The sequence below is a fragment of the Suricata suricatta genome, chromosome 16, assembly GCF_006229205.1.
Source record: "Suricata suricatta isolate VVHF042 chromosome 16, meerkat_22Aug2017_6uvM2_HiC, whole genome shotgun sequence".
NCBI lineage: Eukaryota > Metazoa > Chordata > Mammalia > Carnivora > Herpestidae > Suricata > Suricata suricatta.
Window position 1 is genome coordinate 15,818,826 of NC_043715.1, and position 18,906 is coordinate 15,837,731.

General features: G+C 43.5%; 1 protein-coding gene across 3 annotated transcripts in view; it reads right to left on the reverse strand.

Moving 5' to 3' along the window:
* WWP2 (WW domain containing E3 ubiquitin protein ligase 2) overlaps positions 1-18,906 on the reverse strand; it is a 138,249-nt gene that overhangs the window by 113,703 nt on the left and 5,640 nt on the right. For 2 of the 3 annotated variants that reach the window (XM_029924155.1, XM_029924157.1), the window contains one exon: positions 5,907-5,991. In XM_029924155.1, coding sequence (XP_029780015.1) covers positions 5,907-5,976 — 70 coding nt within the window. In that variant the 5' untranslated portion in view covers positions 5,977-5,991. Of the gene's footprint in view, positions 1-5,906; positions 5,992-16,820; positions 16,836-18,906 lie in introns of those variants that run through there. The other variant, XM_029924156.1, reaches the window with a different exon arrangement.

An 18,906-nucleotide genomic window follows, 5' to 3' on the forward strand; every position in this document is an offset into this window, starting at 1 on the left:
TCGAAGACAATTATCATGAATGTACAGATTTGCATGTATTTCCTCCAAATGATACAAATATTTCTTAAAGTTCCCAAACCAGTTTAATTCCTTTCCAAAAAGGATAAACCCAAGTAGATGAATATACTCATTTCACCACCACAGCACTGGGTATTATGGTTTTGTTTTGTTTTGTTTTTTACTTTTTGTAAATCATATAGACTAAAAAAAATCATATAAATTAGGTAAAATTTAATGAGCACTTATTACAGACACAATGCTATACACACATCATCTAACTCAATTCTTTAAGCAAACCTGTGGGGCAGGGAATATATCACCACCCCGATTTCACCCAAGAGGCAGCAGGCTTGGGGAAGGTAGGGCACTGCCACAGACAACACGGCCGGGGGCTTCAAACCAGGAGACACACCCAGGCAACCTGACGCCACACCATGCTGAATGTCATTACCAGATTCTGCTTATCCTTCTATTGCTGTTCTTCTATTACTAGTGAGGGTCAATATTTTTTCCATGTGCTTGTGAGCCATCTGCGTTTCCTGTTGTGTTTGTATCCTGGATGTGGCAGCATTTCTGATGTTTATTTGGGAGCGGTAAGCCAAGCTAAACAAGTATTCGCCTGGCGCTGGACAAGTGTCTCCTACAGCATATATTAGCCACAGTGGGAACTCCAGGTCGTGGGGATGGAACACATCTAAGATGTCCTCTATCCCATGCCCCAAATCAGAGGATAGGACTGGCATTTCTTATCTGTGATGGCAAGACTGATTCTCCTCCATGACGACTCCCTTAAAGAGTCCCATAAGAGTCTACAACTAGACAGAGGACAAACCTACCTCTGGATTCTTTTACCAATGCCCATCTTCTCCCGGCTCAAAAGAACAGGAGAGATTAAGTCAAAGAACAACAAAAGCAAAAGCTGTGGCTAAGATTCAGAAGCAAGGGATGGTACTAGGAAAACCAGGTTGTGGTGGTGGGAAATGTGGTCCAGAGTAGAAATCCGAAATACTTTTCCCACAGACCAAGGTTAACTGAGGCCACCTAGTGGTGTGAGTGTAGCTCTGCACAGAGACTTTTAAAAAAGGGACGGGGTTGGGGGCAACTAGTTATAATTATAGTCATCATTTTGAGCTGGACAGTTTCTTTGAAATCAACAAGTTCAAACCCTTCATTTAGTAGTTGGGCCAATTAAGGTCCAGAGATGGGAGGGGAAATAACATATCCAAAATCATGGCGTCAGAGGCAAAGCTAAGCTGGGAACCAAGTCTCCCTGCTCCCAGGCCAAGTTTCTGAACTCTGTCATGGTGTTTCCTTTTTGGTCCCTCTAGTTTTTTCCCCTAGGTATTTTTGTTTCTTTGGTGTTTTGTTTTGGTTTTGGTCTTCAAAAATACAAAGAATTCCTATAAACCCTTCACCTAAAGGGTCACCAAATATTAACTTTTTACTATGTTTGCTTTATTATTCTCGCTCTTCCCCAACTTCCTCTCCTACACATTCACATTTGTTTTTGAAACTTTGAGAGGGAGTTTCAGATGCTGTACCCCCTTTCTTCTAAATATTTCAGTGCATGGAACTTTTTCCAACAACAAAGACATTTTCTGATAATACCACAGGATAATTATCAACATGGGAAAAGTTAACATCCTTTAAAACTATGATCTAATGTACAGACCTTACTTAAGTTTTGTGAAGTGTCCTATCAGTGTCCATTTTGGCAAAAGAGAAAAGAAACTTTTTTCCCCCTGGTCCATCCAGGACCCAGTCTGGGAGCCATCTTGCCACATTTGCTTTTTTCTCTGTGTGTGTGTCTGTGTCAGTGCTATTCAAGAAAACATTAAAAAAAAAAAAAGAAAGAAAACATCAGTGATCAGGGTGCCTAGGTGGCCCCGTCAGTTAAGCGTCTGACTTTGGCTCAGGTCATGATCTCATGGTTCATGGATTCGAGCCCCGCGTTGGGCTCTGTGCTGACAGCTAGCTCAGAGCCTGGAGCCTGTCTTCAGATCCTGAGACTCCTTCTCTCTCTGACCCTCTCCTGCTCACGCTCTCTCTCCCTCAAAAATAAATGAAAACAATTAATTTAAAAAATTAACAAAAAACAGAAAACGTCAGTGATAGGGGCCTCTGGGTGGCCCGATCGGTTGAGCGTCCAACTTGAGCCCAGGTCATGATCACACGGTTTATAGGTTGAAGCCCCACACCGGGCTCTCTTCTGTCAGTGCAGAGCCTGTTTCAGATCCTCCATCTCCCTCTCTCTCTGCCACTCCCCTCCTCATTTTTTCTCTCTCTCAAAAATAAATAAACATTAAAAAAAAAAAACCTTCAGTGACAAGCAAAAAGTTCTATGCCAGCACAGTCCAATACACCGCCATGAGATATGTGTGGCTAGGAAGCACCTGGAATATGGCTAGTGTGACAGAGGATTTGCATTTTAAATTTAACTTTAGGGGCGCCTGGGTGGCTCAGTTGGTTAAGTGTCTGGCTTCGGCTCAGGTCATGATCTCACAGTTCATGGGTTTGAGGCCTGCATTGGGCTCTGTGCTGCCAGCTCAGAGCCTGGAGCCTGATTCAGATTCTGTGTCTCCTTCTCTCTCTGCCCCTTCCCCACTCATGCTCTGTCTCACTCTATCTCTCAAAAATAAATAAATGTAAAAAAAATTTTTTTTTAATTTAACTTTAACCTTAATGTAAAAAATTCTACATGGCTGCAGGGGCTATCTGATCGGAGAGCACAGGATACAGACATGTGAAGCCTATGTCTATATATGTGCATGCGTATGCACATATGCACATATCCACAAACTCTTTTGGTAAACCACTTGAAAGTAAGTTGTTGACATCATGACTGATCGGCCCTAAATACTTCCAGAATGCAATGCCTAAGAATATGGACGTTCTATATGTTGCACACCTGAAACTAACAGAACATGGTATGTTAATTATACTTCAATAAAAAAAGAAAATGGGGGGGGGGGGTGCCTGGCTGGCTCGGTTGGTAGACCATGCGACTCCTGGTCTCAAGGTCATGAGTTTGAGCCCCATGCCAGGCACAGGAAACAGAAAAAGACATTCTCCCAGCTTATCACACCACCATTATTCTACCTTAACAAATTTAGTCACTGCTTCCATCATTTGATACTTATTACATACCCAAATTTCCCCAGGGCTCCAAACCCATTGTTTTGGCTGGTTTCCCCCAGCCCAGGACCTGTTCGAGATGAGCAAACGGCATTTGGTTGCTGGATCCTTAATCTTTTAAAATCTGGAATGCTCTCCCTTCTTTCCCATGATGATGCTTTTTAAAGACTTCCACCAGCTCATAGAATGCACCAAATTCTGTATTTTTTAAATTGTTTTCCTCGTGGTGAGAGTCACAGTGAACATTTTTGTCAAGAACCCTACAGAGGTTACACTGCAAACTCCTCACTGTGCACACGAGGCGGTTCTCCTACTGGGGCCGCTAAGCTTCCCAACGGCCAGTTTAAGTTTGTTGTGCTGTTGTTTAGTATTTATTTTCTCAGTGCTTCTTTTTTTTTAATTTTTTTAAATGTTTTTTTATTTATTTTTGAGAGACAGAGAGAGACAGTGCGAGCAGGGGAGGGTCAGAGAAAGAGGGAGACACAGAATCTGAAGCAGGCTGCAGGCTCCGAGCTAGCCGTCAGCACAGAGCCCGACGTGGGGCTTGAACCCACGAACCGTGAGATCATGACCTGAGCCGAAGCCGGATGCTTAACCAACTGAGCCACCCAGGCGCCCCTCTCAGTGCTTCTTTAGTTAAATATTAGATAAAATATGTCACTTATGTCTAAGGGCCTTGATGTGTTTTGAAAACGTATCTTAAAAGCCTAGGACTGATGACAGAGAGGCACAAGGGAGGGAGCACAGTCCCGTCTCCCAGGTGACACCAGAGGCTCTGTCCGTGAGACACATGGAGGAGGACCCACCCACATCATTTATTTTGTTATTTCTTTCTCTTTCTGCCTCACCATTTGCCTCAGTGCCATTACAGAATCCCTAGAGATGCACCTGTTTTATCAAGTTAGCTCTTTGCCACACAAGTAAAAAAAAATTCACATTGAGGAAAGGGAAACAGAGAAATCTTTATAGGACACTATGTGTTCCTGAATAATATGGCCCCAACCCAGGGACTTCAATATGTCACCAGGCTCCATGGGCAGACTTCTAGGCTTGCTAATTATTAAACAAGGGAGTAAAAGCTAAAGTTGCAAGTTCAAACCCTATCAAGTTCGCTCTAATGCTTCTCCCTCCTCCAGACAGCTAGAGCAGCCACGGAGACATCAAGAAACATGATGAATAAGTATCGAGGCTCTTTTTTTAAGGTTTTATTTGTTTTTGAGAGAGAGAGAGCGTGAGCAGGGGAGGGTCAGAGAGAGAGGGAGACACAGAATCAGAAGACAGGCTCCAGACTCTGCGCTAGCTGTCAGCACAGAAACCGACACGGGGCTCGAACCCACTGACTGTGAAATCATGACCTGAGCCGAACTCGGATGCCTAACCGACAAAGCCACCCACTTAAATCAATAAGTATATAAGAAATAGGTAGAGAATATGAACACACAATCCACAGTAAAGTATATACAACTTTCCCTTAAACATATGGTAAGATGCTACACATCATTTATTAACTAAAGAAATGTGAAATAAAACTATACTGACCACATAGTGATTTTTACTAATCAGACTGGCAAAGATAAAAAAGGTCTGACAACACGCTGTTTTGGTGAAGATGTGGGGAAATAGCCACTCTTCTTCACTGCTAGAATATTCCTTCCAAGGAAGGCAACCCGGCTCTCAAAAATCACAAAACTGCATCCCCTTTGATGTGTCCTGATGTGTTATATTACAAGAAACCGGTAATATTAGTTTCCTCCAATCAGGGGCCCTGAGGAGCTGGAGGAAAGGACACAATTTGGAAATATGTGAATTAAATGAGTGATATTTACACTGCAAAAACAATCATTAAAAAAAAAATGATGAGACAGATCTGCCTCCACATGGCCACGCCTCTGAGAGGCCGAGCTCTGCTCCCGAGCACGGGTTCCCGTCCCCGGGCATCTCAGTCCCACCGCCCTGGTGCAGAGCTAAGGCCACCGAAGCTACATTCTGTCATCGAACAATATTCACTGGCAACCCAGTATGTGTCCGGCACAGTTCTAGTCACTGCAGTATCAGAAGTAACCAAAACAGACAAAAATCCCTCTGTTTGTGGTGTTTATATTCAATTGAAGGAGACAGTTAATAAAGGAAATAAAAATATGTACTGTGTTAAATGGTGACCAGGCTAAGAAGTGAAGGGGGTAGACATGGGGGTGGGGGGGGAGGCTGCATCTGCGACAATCAGAAAGCCCTGGTGAACAGGGTGACTTTTGAAGAAAAACCTACAGGAGCCTCTGGGTGGCTCAGTCGCTTCAGTGTCCTGGGTTTTTGGCTCAGGTCTTGAGATCACAGTTTGGTAAGTTCAAGTCCCGTGCCAGGCTCCGCATTGACAGTCTGAAGCCTGCTTGGGATTCTCTGTCTCCCTCTCTCTCTGCCTGTCTCCCACTTGCATTGTCTCTTGTCTCTCTCAAAAATAAACAAACTGAAAAAAAAAAAAAAGTTGGCCCGTTTAAAAAAAAAAACTACAGAAAGTAAGGAAGTAAACCAGGTAGGTATCTGGCCCCAAAACACTTCACTCGCAGGGAACAGCAAGTACAAACGCTCCGAGGTGGGACTGTGCCTGGGACCTTTAATGAAGAGCAAAGAACCCTCGTGGCTACATGTGGGAAAGATGAGGAATGGGAGTCAGATGGTGGGGTCAGGTGGCGCCTTCACCTTTCACCGGAAGAGATGGAGAGCCGTTGGCGTGTTTAAGACCTCAAATGACAAACCCTTCACATGGCGCCACTCACCTTTCAAAGTAAGCTGAGACTTCTCAAAAGGCAGGGCCACTCCGGGCCGGCTGGAACTGGCAGATGCCATGTCATCACCAGAAAACTGCAAGACAAGCACAGCAGCAGGGTTACAGGGTACCTGACAAGAGATGGTATCCAACTTAATATCTGAGTGTACAAATATGAAGCCAGAAAATATAAATATCCAAGCAACTTCGTGCTACTTCTGTCACGGTGGAGTCTGTCTTCTGAGGACTACTGGGCCTAGACAGGCCTTGGCTAGCCCAGGAAGGACACAGGACTATTACACCAACCTGGATACGAGAGCGCCTAAATAACATCTTCAAAAACACAGTCACAGTTCAACAGTTTTAAAAAAGGGAGGGGGGCTGGGTGGCTCAGTCAGTTGAGCATCCAACGCTTAACATCAGCTCAGACCATGGTCCCAGGGTTGTGGGATTAAGCCTCATGTTGGGCTCAAGTTGAGTGTGAAGCCTGCTTGGGATATATTCTCTCTCTCTCTCTCTCTCTCTCTCTCTCTCTCTCTCTCTCCCCCCCCCTCACCCCCCCCCGCCCTCCTCTCCCCTGCTCATGCTCTCTCTCCCTAGGGAAAAAAAATAGCTGCACCTGGTGGCTCAGATGGTTACGTGTCCAACTCTTGATTTCAAGTTTCATGAGATTGAGTCCCATATCAGGCTCAGTGCTGGGCATGGAGCCCACTTGGGATTCTCTCTCCCTCTCCCTCTGCCCCACCCTCACTCACTCATGAGCGCCCATGGTTGCTCTCTTTCTCTCAAAATAAATTTTTTTAAAAATCCAATTTTTGGGGGCGCCTGGGTGGCTCAGTCAGTTAGGCATCTGACTTCAGCTCAGGTCATGATCTTACATTCATGGGTTCGAGCCCCGCTTCGGGCTCTGTGCTGACAGCTAGCTCAGAGCCTGGAGCCTGTCTTCAGATTCTGTGTCTCCCTCTCTCTCTGACCCTCCCCTGCTCACACTGTCTCTCTCTCTCTCTCTCTCTCTCTCAGAAAACAAAAACATGAAAAATAAATAAATAAGAATCCAATTTTTTTTAATGAATCCATTTTTAGTTTTTTAATGCCTATTCACTTTTTGAGAGAGAGAGAGAGCAAGAGCACAAGCAGGGGAGGGGCAGGGGAGACAGAAGATCAGAAGTGGGCTCTGTGCGGACAGCAGAGAGCCCCATGCAGGGCTCAAACTCACAAACCATGAGATCATGACCTGAGTTGAAGTCGGACCTTCAACCGACTGAGCCACCCAGGTGTCCCCAAGTAATCCAATGTTTTTAAATCAACAAAAGATCTGAATAGACATTTCTTCAAAAAAGATATACAGGGGCACCCGGGTGGCTCAGTCAGTTGAGCGTCCGACTTCAGCTCAAGTCATGATGTCATGGTTCCTGGGTTCCTGAGCCCCATGGGCCTTGCTGCGGTCAGTGAGGAGCCCCCTTCGGACCCTTGGTCTCCCTCTCTCTCCATCCCTCCCCCGCTTGCACACATGCACGCGTGCACACTCTCTCTCTCTCTCACACAAAAAATAAACATTAAAAGTGTTAAAAAATAATAAGATATACAAATGGCCAGAAAGCATATGTACAGATTCTTGACCTCATTAGCCATCAGGCCTCCCAGTCACTCCCCCTTGGCTAGAAGAAGTCTATCTTGCATTTTGAATGGATCTCCTGCTGATATACAATTTTGTGACATTGTGCTTTGTCATTTAAAAAATATGGGTTCACTGAGCTATGTAGATATTCCAAATGTTGACATATTTCACTATACACTATCCAAAAACAGCAGATTGGTGAATGTCACCACTGATCCCATCAGACAGATCTTTAACTATTGGGAAACTGTCAAACTCTTAGTGGTAAATGTAAGTGTTCCAAAATTCTGCTTTTCACTTTAAAACTCATATAGTCCCTTTAACAACAAATGCTGTCAGCTGCTCTCCTTCAAGTGACAGGCTCCCTTCATTCATCTGCAAGAAAACGTCTGCCAAATACCCAAATCTAGTAACTTTAGTTAAGAAAAAATTCACGAAAAAAGCAATTAACTCAGCTCTCAATTCAAACACTCACAAAAGTGCTTTTTCTCAAGACAACCTTTAGAGTTTGGTGTGCAGAAGTGCCTTGGGCATAGTTCCCATTTCATCAAACAGAATATTAAAAAAAAGACATGCATACGAGTCAAGACTTAATAAAATCAGTAACTTTTACGGCTCCATCAGGTACATTTTTAAGCGCAACTGGCCATTTTCTTCTCTTTCACTGAGGACGCCGTGCTGAGGAATACGGTGACAACAGCTGGGGTGTGTGCCACCGCCCGGGTCTGAGCGATGGCAGCAACGGTTCCACCCTCCTTTGTTTTTGTGCCATCGGTGCCTATGCGATCACAGTGAAAAAGGCAAAGTTGTCACGGAGACAGTTTTGATCTTGCAAAACGCTGTCTCAAGGGGCCGCCAGAGGCTGAAGGACCACACCTGAGAAATGCTACTATAAAAACACCGCGAAATTCCCAGTCTATTCAATATCATTAATACCTTCTTTCATTCTGTTTCTGATCTCTACTCCGAACTTTCAATTCTGAAGACTTGTTCAGCCTTAAAACATGATTATTAAGTTACTACATGGCTCTAAGAACAGAAGACCTTTCCTTGAGGATGAAATGTAACTACTGTGAAGCCACATTGATTTTGATATTTTTCACAGCTTAGGTCAAGTAATTTTGGGCTTTAAGATGTTAGCCCAAAACAAAACAATTTGCCTAATTCAGAAGATATATCCAGTCCAAAAAAATTATAAGTACTAGTTGTTGGGTTTTTTCTGCACTGATCTTTAACAGGCACTTTACTGCAATCTTATATAAGGACCAACAGTGGAAACCCCTGAAAAGTTCTCGGGAGCATACAGCAGCATGATCCTGGATGGTGGACTAGGGGTACAATGCTGAAACTGGCCAGCGAGGTCTCATGAGCAGAGCCCCGGGTTACTAACTCCGGGAGCGAGTTCTCGGTCCTCGTCTCACGCGACCTACTGGCAGCGTCCGACGTGGTGGATCCATCACTCTCTCCCTAGAAATGCTTCCTTCCCTTGGCTTCGAGGACGTCACACCTGCCTGGCAGGCTGCTCCTTCTCAGCCTCTTTGCAGGCCCCTCTTCCCCTCCTGCACCTCTAACCATCAGGGAGACCCAGAGCTCAAGCCTTCCCCAACTGCTGGTTGTTACACTGGTCTCCCGGCTGTAAACACCGTCTATCTGTTGGTCGTCCCAAATCAGTACGTCTGGTACAAACCTCAGCCTCGAACCTCAGACCCTCTCTGTCTATTGACAAAATCCATCTGACTGGGGTATACTTGAACTTAAACAAAACACTTGTATATTGCTGTGGCCGAACACGAATGGAATAAAAGTACCAACATAAATGGAATGAAAGCACAAAAGCGTGGATGGGAAGTAACCCCGCGGAGCTGAGAACAGAAGCCGCCCCTGGCGGGGCACAGAGGGAACAGGGGACCAGCGGGAAGAGTGAGGCCACGGCAACTTCCAATGTATCCGCAACACTTTATCTTTTAAGGACAAAGTTCTGAAGCAAATATGGCAAAATGTTAATATTCATTAAATCCAGATGGTGGTTTTTATGACTGTTTGTTATCTTCTTCTCTGAACCATTTTACATGTTTGATCTTTCCCGGAGTTTAACGATAACTTTAAGGGGAGGGAGAAAAGATCGTATCTTGAATAATGAAGGAAAGATTAAGGATTATAAATTAAGCCTCAGGGCTTTCAGTAACAGAGGTTCAAACACTGCAAGTGGGGAAATCCATTATTCATAGACTTTAAAAATAAAAGAATACTTTAAAAATCTTTACATCTATCGGGACTCTTTTTTTCCTAAGGCAACTCAAGGGAGGGTAGTTTTAAACTAGCTTGTCCTGAGCGTTAGCCCTTTTTAGCCCATGGCCTGAACTCCAGAGAATCTGAGAGAAGGAATGGAAGCTTCCAGCTGGCCTGTCAAATAGGAGGAAGACCAAACCTCTTCGTCTATATGCTTCTTGGCCCCAAAACAAAATCAATCGGATAAATTTGAAAGAAGGCGTAGAAGGGAGAAACCAGCCGGGAAAGGAGGAGAAACAGAGCAGACAACACGTTTTCTTTCTCCAGTGTCTTTCATGATTACAGTCCACTGTTTCTTAACAATAATCAGTGTTATTATGCTGGGCTTTGCCTATCTTTCCAGATCCAATTGGGAAAATACCACCTTGACATCACTAGGTAAGTATTTTGAACTGTAAAACCTTTCCAAGCATGTATTTAAAAAAAAAAAAAAAGTAACCATTACTACAGAAGAGAAGGCAGATCCCATTCCCAAAGCACTTTTAACTTGTAAGCTTCTGCCTCAGGGTCCCATACGGGCATGAAGCTCAAATCCCCACAACCCCCTACAGGAAGCTCATGAAACCTGAGGCCCAGAATTTACTCTATACCTGTTCTTAGCAACACTGTCCATGGGCTCAGGTAATTTCTTCCCTTGCTAAAAGCATTTAGAAATATTTGTATCCAAATAACTTCCAAAAAAACTGACTTAGCACAGGCCTAGGGCAGGAAGGAGGAAGAAAGAGAACAATGTTTAAAATAACACCAAAGAGGGGCGCCTGGGTGGCTCAGTCGGTTAAGCCTCTGGCTTCGGCTCAGGTCAGATCTCACGTTCATGGGTTCGAGCCCCGCATCGGGCTCTGTGCTGACAGCTAGCTCAGAGCCTGGAGCCTGTCTTCAGATTCTGTGTCTCCTTCTCTCTCTGCCCCTCCCCCTCTCGTGCTCTGTCTCTCTCAGTATCAAAAAAAAAAAAATTTAAAATAACACCAAAGATTACAGACACACAAAGAATTTCATTAAATTTTCAAAAACATTTATTTAGTTTTGAAAGACAGAGAGAAACAGAGCACGAGTGGGGGTAGGGGGAGAGAGAGAGAGGAAGACACAGAATCCGAAGCAAACTCCAGGCTCCAAGCTGTCAGCACAGAGCCCAATGTGGGTCTCAAACTCGCAAACGGTGAGATCATGACCTGAGCCAAAGTAGGACACTCAACCAACTGAGCCACCCAGGTCCCCCAAAGAGTTTCATTATTGAAGAGAGTAGTGGATTTATTGAGAGGGGAAGGGGGAAGCCAAAACTAACTCTGGTAGATTAACCCAAATTTCTCTTAAAAAATCAAAAACATACTGTCTTCTGAACCTATCTTCTATTGAAATCGTGAAAAGTATGTTTTAAAAATAAAATATAACCAGGGCGCCTGGGTGGCTCAGTCGGGTAAGCGGCCGACTTAAGCTCAGGTCATGATCTCACGGTTCATGGGTTTGAGCCCAGCGTCGGGCTCTGTGCTGACCATTTGCTCAGAGCCTGGAGCCTGCTTCCGATTCTGTATCTTCCTCTCTCTCTGACTGTTCCCTGCTCACGCTATGTACCTCTCTTTCTTTCTCAAAAATAAATAAATGTTAAAAATTTTTTAATAAAAATAAAATATAATAGAGTAGAAAATATAAGAGTCCATCATACATAACGAGAAATATTATTTCCTAAAAAGTCTGTTCAGATAAATGCATACTATATAAACATGCATACTGGATTGTGATATAAAATACATTTTTTTCTAAAGATTGCAGTCAAAAAGGCGAGAAAAACTGCTCTAAAACAAACCCATTTTACAGAGATGCTCACCAACACCACAAAACCCAATAAGTCAACACTAGGTTTGAGGACTATTCATTCAGAGAAATGTCATCAGTTTATTGTAATTTTAAGTCTGACAAACTCTCCCACGTCTACATAAAAGAACGTCACGGGCCTGGATGAAAGATATTCATTTACTCACTCAGCAAATATTTACTGAGCATCTTTTATACACCATGCACTGTTTTGGGTGCTAGTGATACATCAGTGAGTAAAACAGAAAAAAAAAAAAAAATTCCTGGTGAAGAACCAAGAAAGATCCCCGCCTGGTCCTGGCTCAGAAGTGGAAAAAGTCACCACTGTAAATATGCCGAACATTCTCTATACGAATGGCCTCCTCTCTGGGGAAAAAGTCTTCACCCAGAGCCCGATCCTAACTAGGGGGAGGAATTCCCCTGACTGAGGCCTTCGAGCTTTCTTGTCTCACCTCAGGGGGAGAAAACAGTTCATAAACAGTTGTGAAGTTCATAACCAAGGGACAAAGACCCATTAAAAGACTGAAACTTAATGATAAGATTGCAAAATGCTCGCTCTCCCCAATACTTTCCTAACACATCATGGGTCATAACAGTGGGTTAGAGCTGAAAGGTGCACACTTTGAGTTCCTGGGGGCGGGGAGGGGGGCGTGCCTGGGTGGTTCGGTCAGTTAGACATCCGACTTCAGCTATGGTCATGATCTCGCAGTCTGTGGGTTCAAGCACCACATCAGGCTCTGTGCTGACAGCTCAGAGCCCGAAGCCTGCTTCAGATTCTGGTCCCCCTCTCTCTCTGCCCCTCCCTAGCTTGTGCTCACTTGCTCACTCACACGCTCGCTCTCTCTCTCTCTCTCTCTCAAAAATGAATTAAAAAAAAAAAAACAGGGGCCCTTGGGTGGCTCAGTTAGTTAAACATCTGACTTCAGCTCAGGTCATGATCTTGCAGTTTGTGGGTTCGAGCCCCACATCAGTCTCTATGCTGACAGCTCAGAGACTGGAGCCTGCTTCGGATTCTGTATCTTCCTCTCTCCCTGACCCTCCCCTGCTCATGCTCTCTCCCCCTCTCTCTCTCAAAAAATAAATAAAAAAAAAAAACAGTCAAACTCTTGACTTCAGCTCAGGTCATGATCCCAGGTTCGTGGGAGAGAGCCCCACGTCCAGCTCCACACTGTGCACGGAGCTTGCATGAGATCCTCTGCCCTGTTCCCCCACTCACGCTCTCTCTTTCTAAGATAAATTTATTTAAATTTTTTTACTAAAAAAAAGGAGTTCTTAGGGAAGACCAAAGATAACCAAGAGACCAAAACAACGACACTAGATGAATTCAAAGTTTCTGGTACCTACAGTTACAGCAATCATTAGATACAAACAAACTCCTAGCAGATTAACATTAAATCCCAAATGAAAGGCCTATTAACCTCAGTTCCTATTATCTAATGCATCACGTCCAACTTTCAATTAAAAATTATTATAAGGAAGGGCCGCCTGGGTGGCTTAGTTAGTTAACATTTGACTTCAGCTCAGGTCGTGATCTCATGGTTCGTGAGTTCTAGCCCCACATCAGGCACTGCACTTATGGTGTGGAGCTACTTGGGATTCTCTCCCCTCCCCCTCCCCCGCTCCTCCTCCACTTGCGTGCGCGCGCGCGCGCGCACACACACACACACACACACACACACACACACAGTTTAAGAAATTTTAATTAGGGGCTCCTAGGTGGCTCAGTCAGTTAAGCATCCAACTCTTGGTTTCAGCTCAGGCCATGATCTCACAGTTTCATGAGTTCAAGCCCCACTTCAGGTCCTGTGTTAACTCTGCAGAGCCTGCTAGGGATTCTCTCTCATTCTCTCATTCTATCATTCTGTCCCATCCCCACCCCCCGGCTCATGATCTCTCTGTCTCTCTCAAAAATAAATAAGTAAACTTAAAAAAAATCATAAGCAATGCTAAAAGGCAAGAATAACACTGTGAAAAGACAAAGGAAGCATCAGAACCAGACTCAGAGATGACACAGATTCTACAACTATCAGATGGAATTTAAAGTAACCAAGGGGGGTGCCTGGGTGGCTCAGCTGGTTATGCATCCGACTTTGGCTCAGGTCATGATCTCACAGTCCGTGGGTTCGAGCCCCACGTCAAGCTCTTTCCTGACAGCTCAGAGCCTGGAGCCTGCTTCAGATTCTGTGTCTCCCTCTCTCTGACCCTCTCCTGCTCATGTTCTCTCTCCTCTCTCTCTCTCAAAAATAAATAAACATAAAAAACTTTTAAAAATAACTATGGGGGCACCTGGGTAGCTCAGTCAGTTGAGTGTCTGACTTCAGCTCAGGTCATGGTCTCGTGGTTCGTGGTTTTAAGCCCGGCATCTGTCAGCCTCTGAGCTGTCAGCTTAGAGCCTGGATCCAAGGATTCTGTGTCTCCCTCTCTCTGGTCCTCCCCTGCTCACATTCTGTCCTTCTCTCTCTCTCAAAAATAACTATGGATTAATATGTTAAGGATTATACTGGAAAGAGTAGAAAACACCCAAGAACAGATGAATAATGTAAGCAGAGATGTGGAAACTCTAAGAAAGAAAGAATAAAATGCTAGAAATCCGAAACAGTATAACATAAACGTAAAATGCCTCGATGGGCTCATCAGTAGACAACATGGTTGTGGACTCATAGAGCTTAAAGATACATCAATTAAAACTTTCCTAATGGAAATGCAAAGAGAAGGAAGAATGTTTTTAAAAGTCCAATGACTATAAGATAATTTCAAAATGTGCAAAATATGCATAATTGAAATAGTAAAATAAAAGAGAGAACAGAGCAAAAGAAATACCTTAAGTAATAATGGCCAAGAATTTTCCAAAATTAATGAGCAAGCCTCAAATCCAGGAAGCTCACAGAACATCAAGTAGGATAAATACCAAAAACAAGAACAGAACAAACGACTGGGTATATGATTTACCATATTCAATCTAGACAAAGCCAAAAACGAAGAGAAAATTTTGAAAGAAGCCAAAGGAGGGGGAAATAAACAGCGAACCTACACGGGAAGAAGGATGAGAATCAGAGCAGGCGTCTTAGCAGAGACCCCACAAGCAAGAAGTCAGCAGGGCGAAATAGTTAACATGCTGAAAGAAAAAACACACTAACCTAGAATTTTGTGGCCAGTGCTCTTATTCTTCAAAAGTAAAGGAGTACGCAAAACACTTCCTCAGACTAAAACATGCCCTGAAAGAAATGTTTAAAATACGTTCTTCCAGGAGAAAGAAATGATACAGTGACAAAACTCTTATCTACCCGACAGCAAAGAAGAGTATGAGAGAAAGAATAAATGAGGCTCCATCCACAGGCGTCTTCAAACACTAAAAGACAGAGAACAGAGAGGTCATGTGCCACGAGAGATGTCAGATAGGAACCAAATGAGAGGGGCGCCTGGGTGGCTCTGTCGGTTGAGGGTCCAACTTCGGCTCAGGTCATGATCTCACAGTTCGTGGGTTCCAGCCCCACGTCGGGCTCTGTGCTGACAGCTCAGAGCCTGGAGCCTGTCTTCAGATTCTGTGTCTTCCTCTCTCTCTGACCCTCCCCTGCTCATGCTCTGTCTCTCTCTGTCTCTCAAAAACAAATTTTAAAAAATACTTAAAATTAAAAAAAAAAGCAACCAAATGAGAGACGTGTGGAGGTGACAAGCAGTCGGAGAAAAACAACGCAGTGAAGGAGGACAGGAATTTGAGATGGCGGTTGAAAGCAGAGAAAGTTGTGGACAAGAAAATCTCGTCAAGAAGGTGACTTCCGAGCAAAGACCTGAAGAAGGTGGAGGACGGAACTGAGAATATCGGTGGAAGAACGTTCCTGGCAGATGAAAGAGCAAGAGCAGAAGCTCTGGAGGTGCTGGTAAGTCTTGAATAAACAACCAAAGGGGGCTGGCGTGTGTCCAGGGCTGCGGAGGAGGAGGAGGAAAACGACAACAGTAAGAGATTCAATGGAATTTGAAAAATCCTTCGTAGGTAAAATGATTCTTAGTGAAATACGAACACCTTGGAGCAATGGTCCTCAATTCCTTCTGCACATCTGAATAATCTGAGGAGCGTTAAAAACAGACCAACCAAATGACAACCAAACCCCAACCTCGGAGCTTCCCAGTGCTTGGTCTGGAGGAGGGTGGGGACAGCTGTTATTTAAAACTTCCCCCAGGGCACCCCACCATAAATCTGGGGTGAGAACTGCTGGTTTGCTGGTGCGGAATTAGCTGACTGCACTAAGTGTAGCACTTTAGCTCTATCCGAATGTTCTAGGCTAGCTAAACTAAAATTATGCAGAAACATTGCACAGAATAATATGCAGATGAAAAAATGGGGGAATATAACACTCTAGAAACAGAACCAGGCACACTTCCAAAGAGACCACGAAGTACACCACCTTCCTTGATACCAACTTTTCCCTGGAGAGCCTGTTAGGGACTATCAATAAACACGACAAATTAAATGCATAGATTTATCTCTGTTCCCTTCTCAAACTTCACCAGAATGACAGAAAAGAAATACAAAAATAGGGGCGCCTGGGTGGCTCAGTGGGCTAAGTGTCTGACCTTTGATCTTGGCTCAGGCCATGATCTCATGGTTTGTGAGTTCGAGTCCTGTGTTGAGCTCTGCGCTGATGGCACAGAGCCTGCTTGGGATTCTGTCTCTCCCTCTCTCTGCCCCTCCCTTGTTCACTCTCTCTTTGTCTCTCTCTCTAAGAAAAAAATCAATAAGATTTAAAACAAAAATAAATACGAAAATACAAACCCACTAAAAAGTAATGGAAAGTGAAACAACAGTTAAAGAGGGAGACAACATTCTGGAAAGTGGCAAGTGATTTGAAACTGAAACCTAACTGCCAGAAACAGGTGGAGGGGGAGTCGACAAGAAGCAGGCTGATGGCACTGAGTCAGTAAACTGGTGGCACCAGGTGCCTCTGAAAGTGAGAACACAAGCGGGTCTGGAAACAGGAGAGACTCGTGAAAGCCTGTACGGAAAACAGAGTTCCCAGACTCCCCTCCCCACCGACTCAGCTGGGCAGTCGCCCTCCCTAATACCAAACAGGAGAGTTAATTTTTAGTCTCTGGATAGATTTGACTAGACCCAAGGACTAGGGTAGTGATAAGGCACCATACTGATCCAGGGAGGTAAGTGGAGGTCTACATCGTGAACTATGACAAGTCACTGGCCCCATCCCCACTCACCTCCGCTCATTTGAGTCCTAGCACGAGGCTCAGCCTGCTGGTACTTCATAAAGGAACACCACTATTTGAGGAGAGCGTTAGAAAAGCCAGATATCAAAACACGCACAGAAAAAAATAACTCAATTGACGAGCCGATCCTAAAATGCATAAGGAAATGCAAGAGACTCAGAATAGCCAAAATAATCCTGAAAATAAAACAAAGTTGGATGATTCACATTTCCTAATTTCAGAACTTAACACCAAGCGATCGTAATCAAGGCCATGGAATACCAGCATATAGACAGAGCAAGTAAAGAAAATAGAGAATCCAGATATAAACTCATAGTTTTTCATCCAAATGATTTTAGATAAGGGTGCCAGAATAATGCAGTGGAAAAAAGAGTAATATCTTTTCAACAATGGTGTTAGCGCAACTGGATATGCGTGCGCAAATGAAGGTGAGCCTTTACCTCACATCTGATACAAAAATGAACTCAAAATAGACCAAGAACCAAAATATAAGAGCAAAAACTATAAAACTCAGAAGAAAACCATAGGCATAAATCTTCACGACTTTAAGTCAGGAAATGGTTTCTCAGACATGCTATGAAATGCACAAACAAAAACAAGATAAATTTGTCTTCATCAAAATTAAAAGTTTCTGTCCTTCAGAGGAGACCATCAAGAAAGTGAAAAGATAACCCAAAGAATGAGAGAAAATATTTGCAAATCATGTACTGGATAAGACCTGTATCTAGAATACATAAAGAACTCTTACAATTCAGTAATAAAAAGTCAAAGAATCCAACTTAAAAAGATATGGGCAGGGGCACCTGGGTGGCTCAGTCAGTTAAGTGTTTGACTTGATTTCAGTTCAGGTCATGATGTCATAGTCTGTGAGTTTGAGCCCTGCATTGGGCTCTGCGCTGACAGTGCAGAGCCTGCTTAGGATTCTCTCTCTCTCTCTCTCTCTCTCTCTCTCTCTCTCTCTTTCTCTTTCTCATTCTGTCTCTCTCAAAATAAACATTTTTACAGAATGGGAAAAAGATCTAAGCTGACATTTCTCTAAAGAAGATTAAAAAAAAAGTATATGAAAGGATGCACAACCTCATTAGTCACTAGTAAAATGCAAACATTTTAAAAGCACAATGAGATACCACTTCACACAAACTAAAAGGGCCGAAACAGAAAGCAGACAAGAACAAATGATCGTGAGAACTCGGAGAAATCATAATTCTCATACAATGCTACCAAGAAATGACAAATGGTGAACAGCTTCGGAAAACACTTGAGCAGTTCCTCCAAAAGTAAAACAGAATCAGGGCGCCAGGCTGGCTCAGTGGAGCATGCAACTCTTGATCTCAGGGTGTGGAGTCAAGCCCTACGTTGGGTTAGAGATGACTTAAAGATTAAAAAAAAATAGTTTTTAAGTTAAATAGAAGTTTAAGACCCAGCAATTCCATTTCTAGGTACATGCCCAACAGAACAAATGTACACAGCAAGATTATTCATAATAGCCAAAAAGTAGAAACAACTTAGATGTCATGGGCTGAGGAATGGATAAGTAAAATGGAGTATACCCTTACATAGAATATTCTTTGGTCATAAAAAGGAATGAAGTGCTGTTTCATTCCACAAAATGGATAAAATTTGAAAACTTGACACTAAGTGAAAGAAAAAAAGAAAGCCGGCAAAAAGGCCCTATTATTATATGATTTCAGGTATATGAAATACCTACAACAGGCAAATCCTTGGCAGAGACAGGATATCAGTGGCTGCACAGGGTGGAGAGGGTTAGGGGGCTGGGAGGACTGTTACTGGAGCCAAGATTTCTTTTGAGGTGATAAAAATGTTCTGGAATCAGGTAGTGGTAAGGGACAGTTATCCAACTTTGTGAAAAGCCTAATACCTGCTAAAATAACATTTCAAAATGGTGAATTTTAAGTGTATGAATTATATCCCTTTTTAAAAAGCTTATAGTTAAATGAAACAGGTCAAAGAAAACATCAAAAACATTCAGAAAGATACAATATTGCGCCTAGGAAACAAGGACAGAATGTAATTTTGAAGGAAGGATGAAAGGAAAGAAGGAACGGAAGGTGGGATG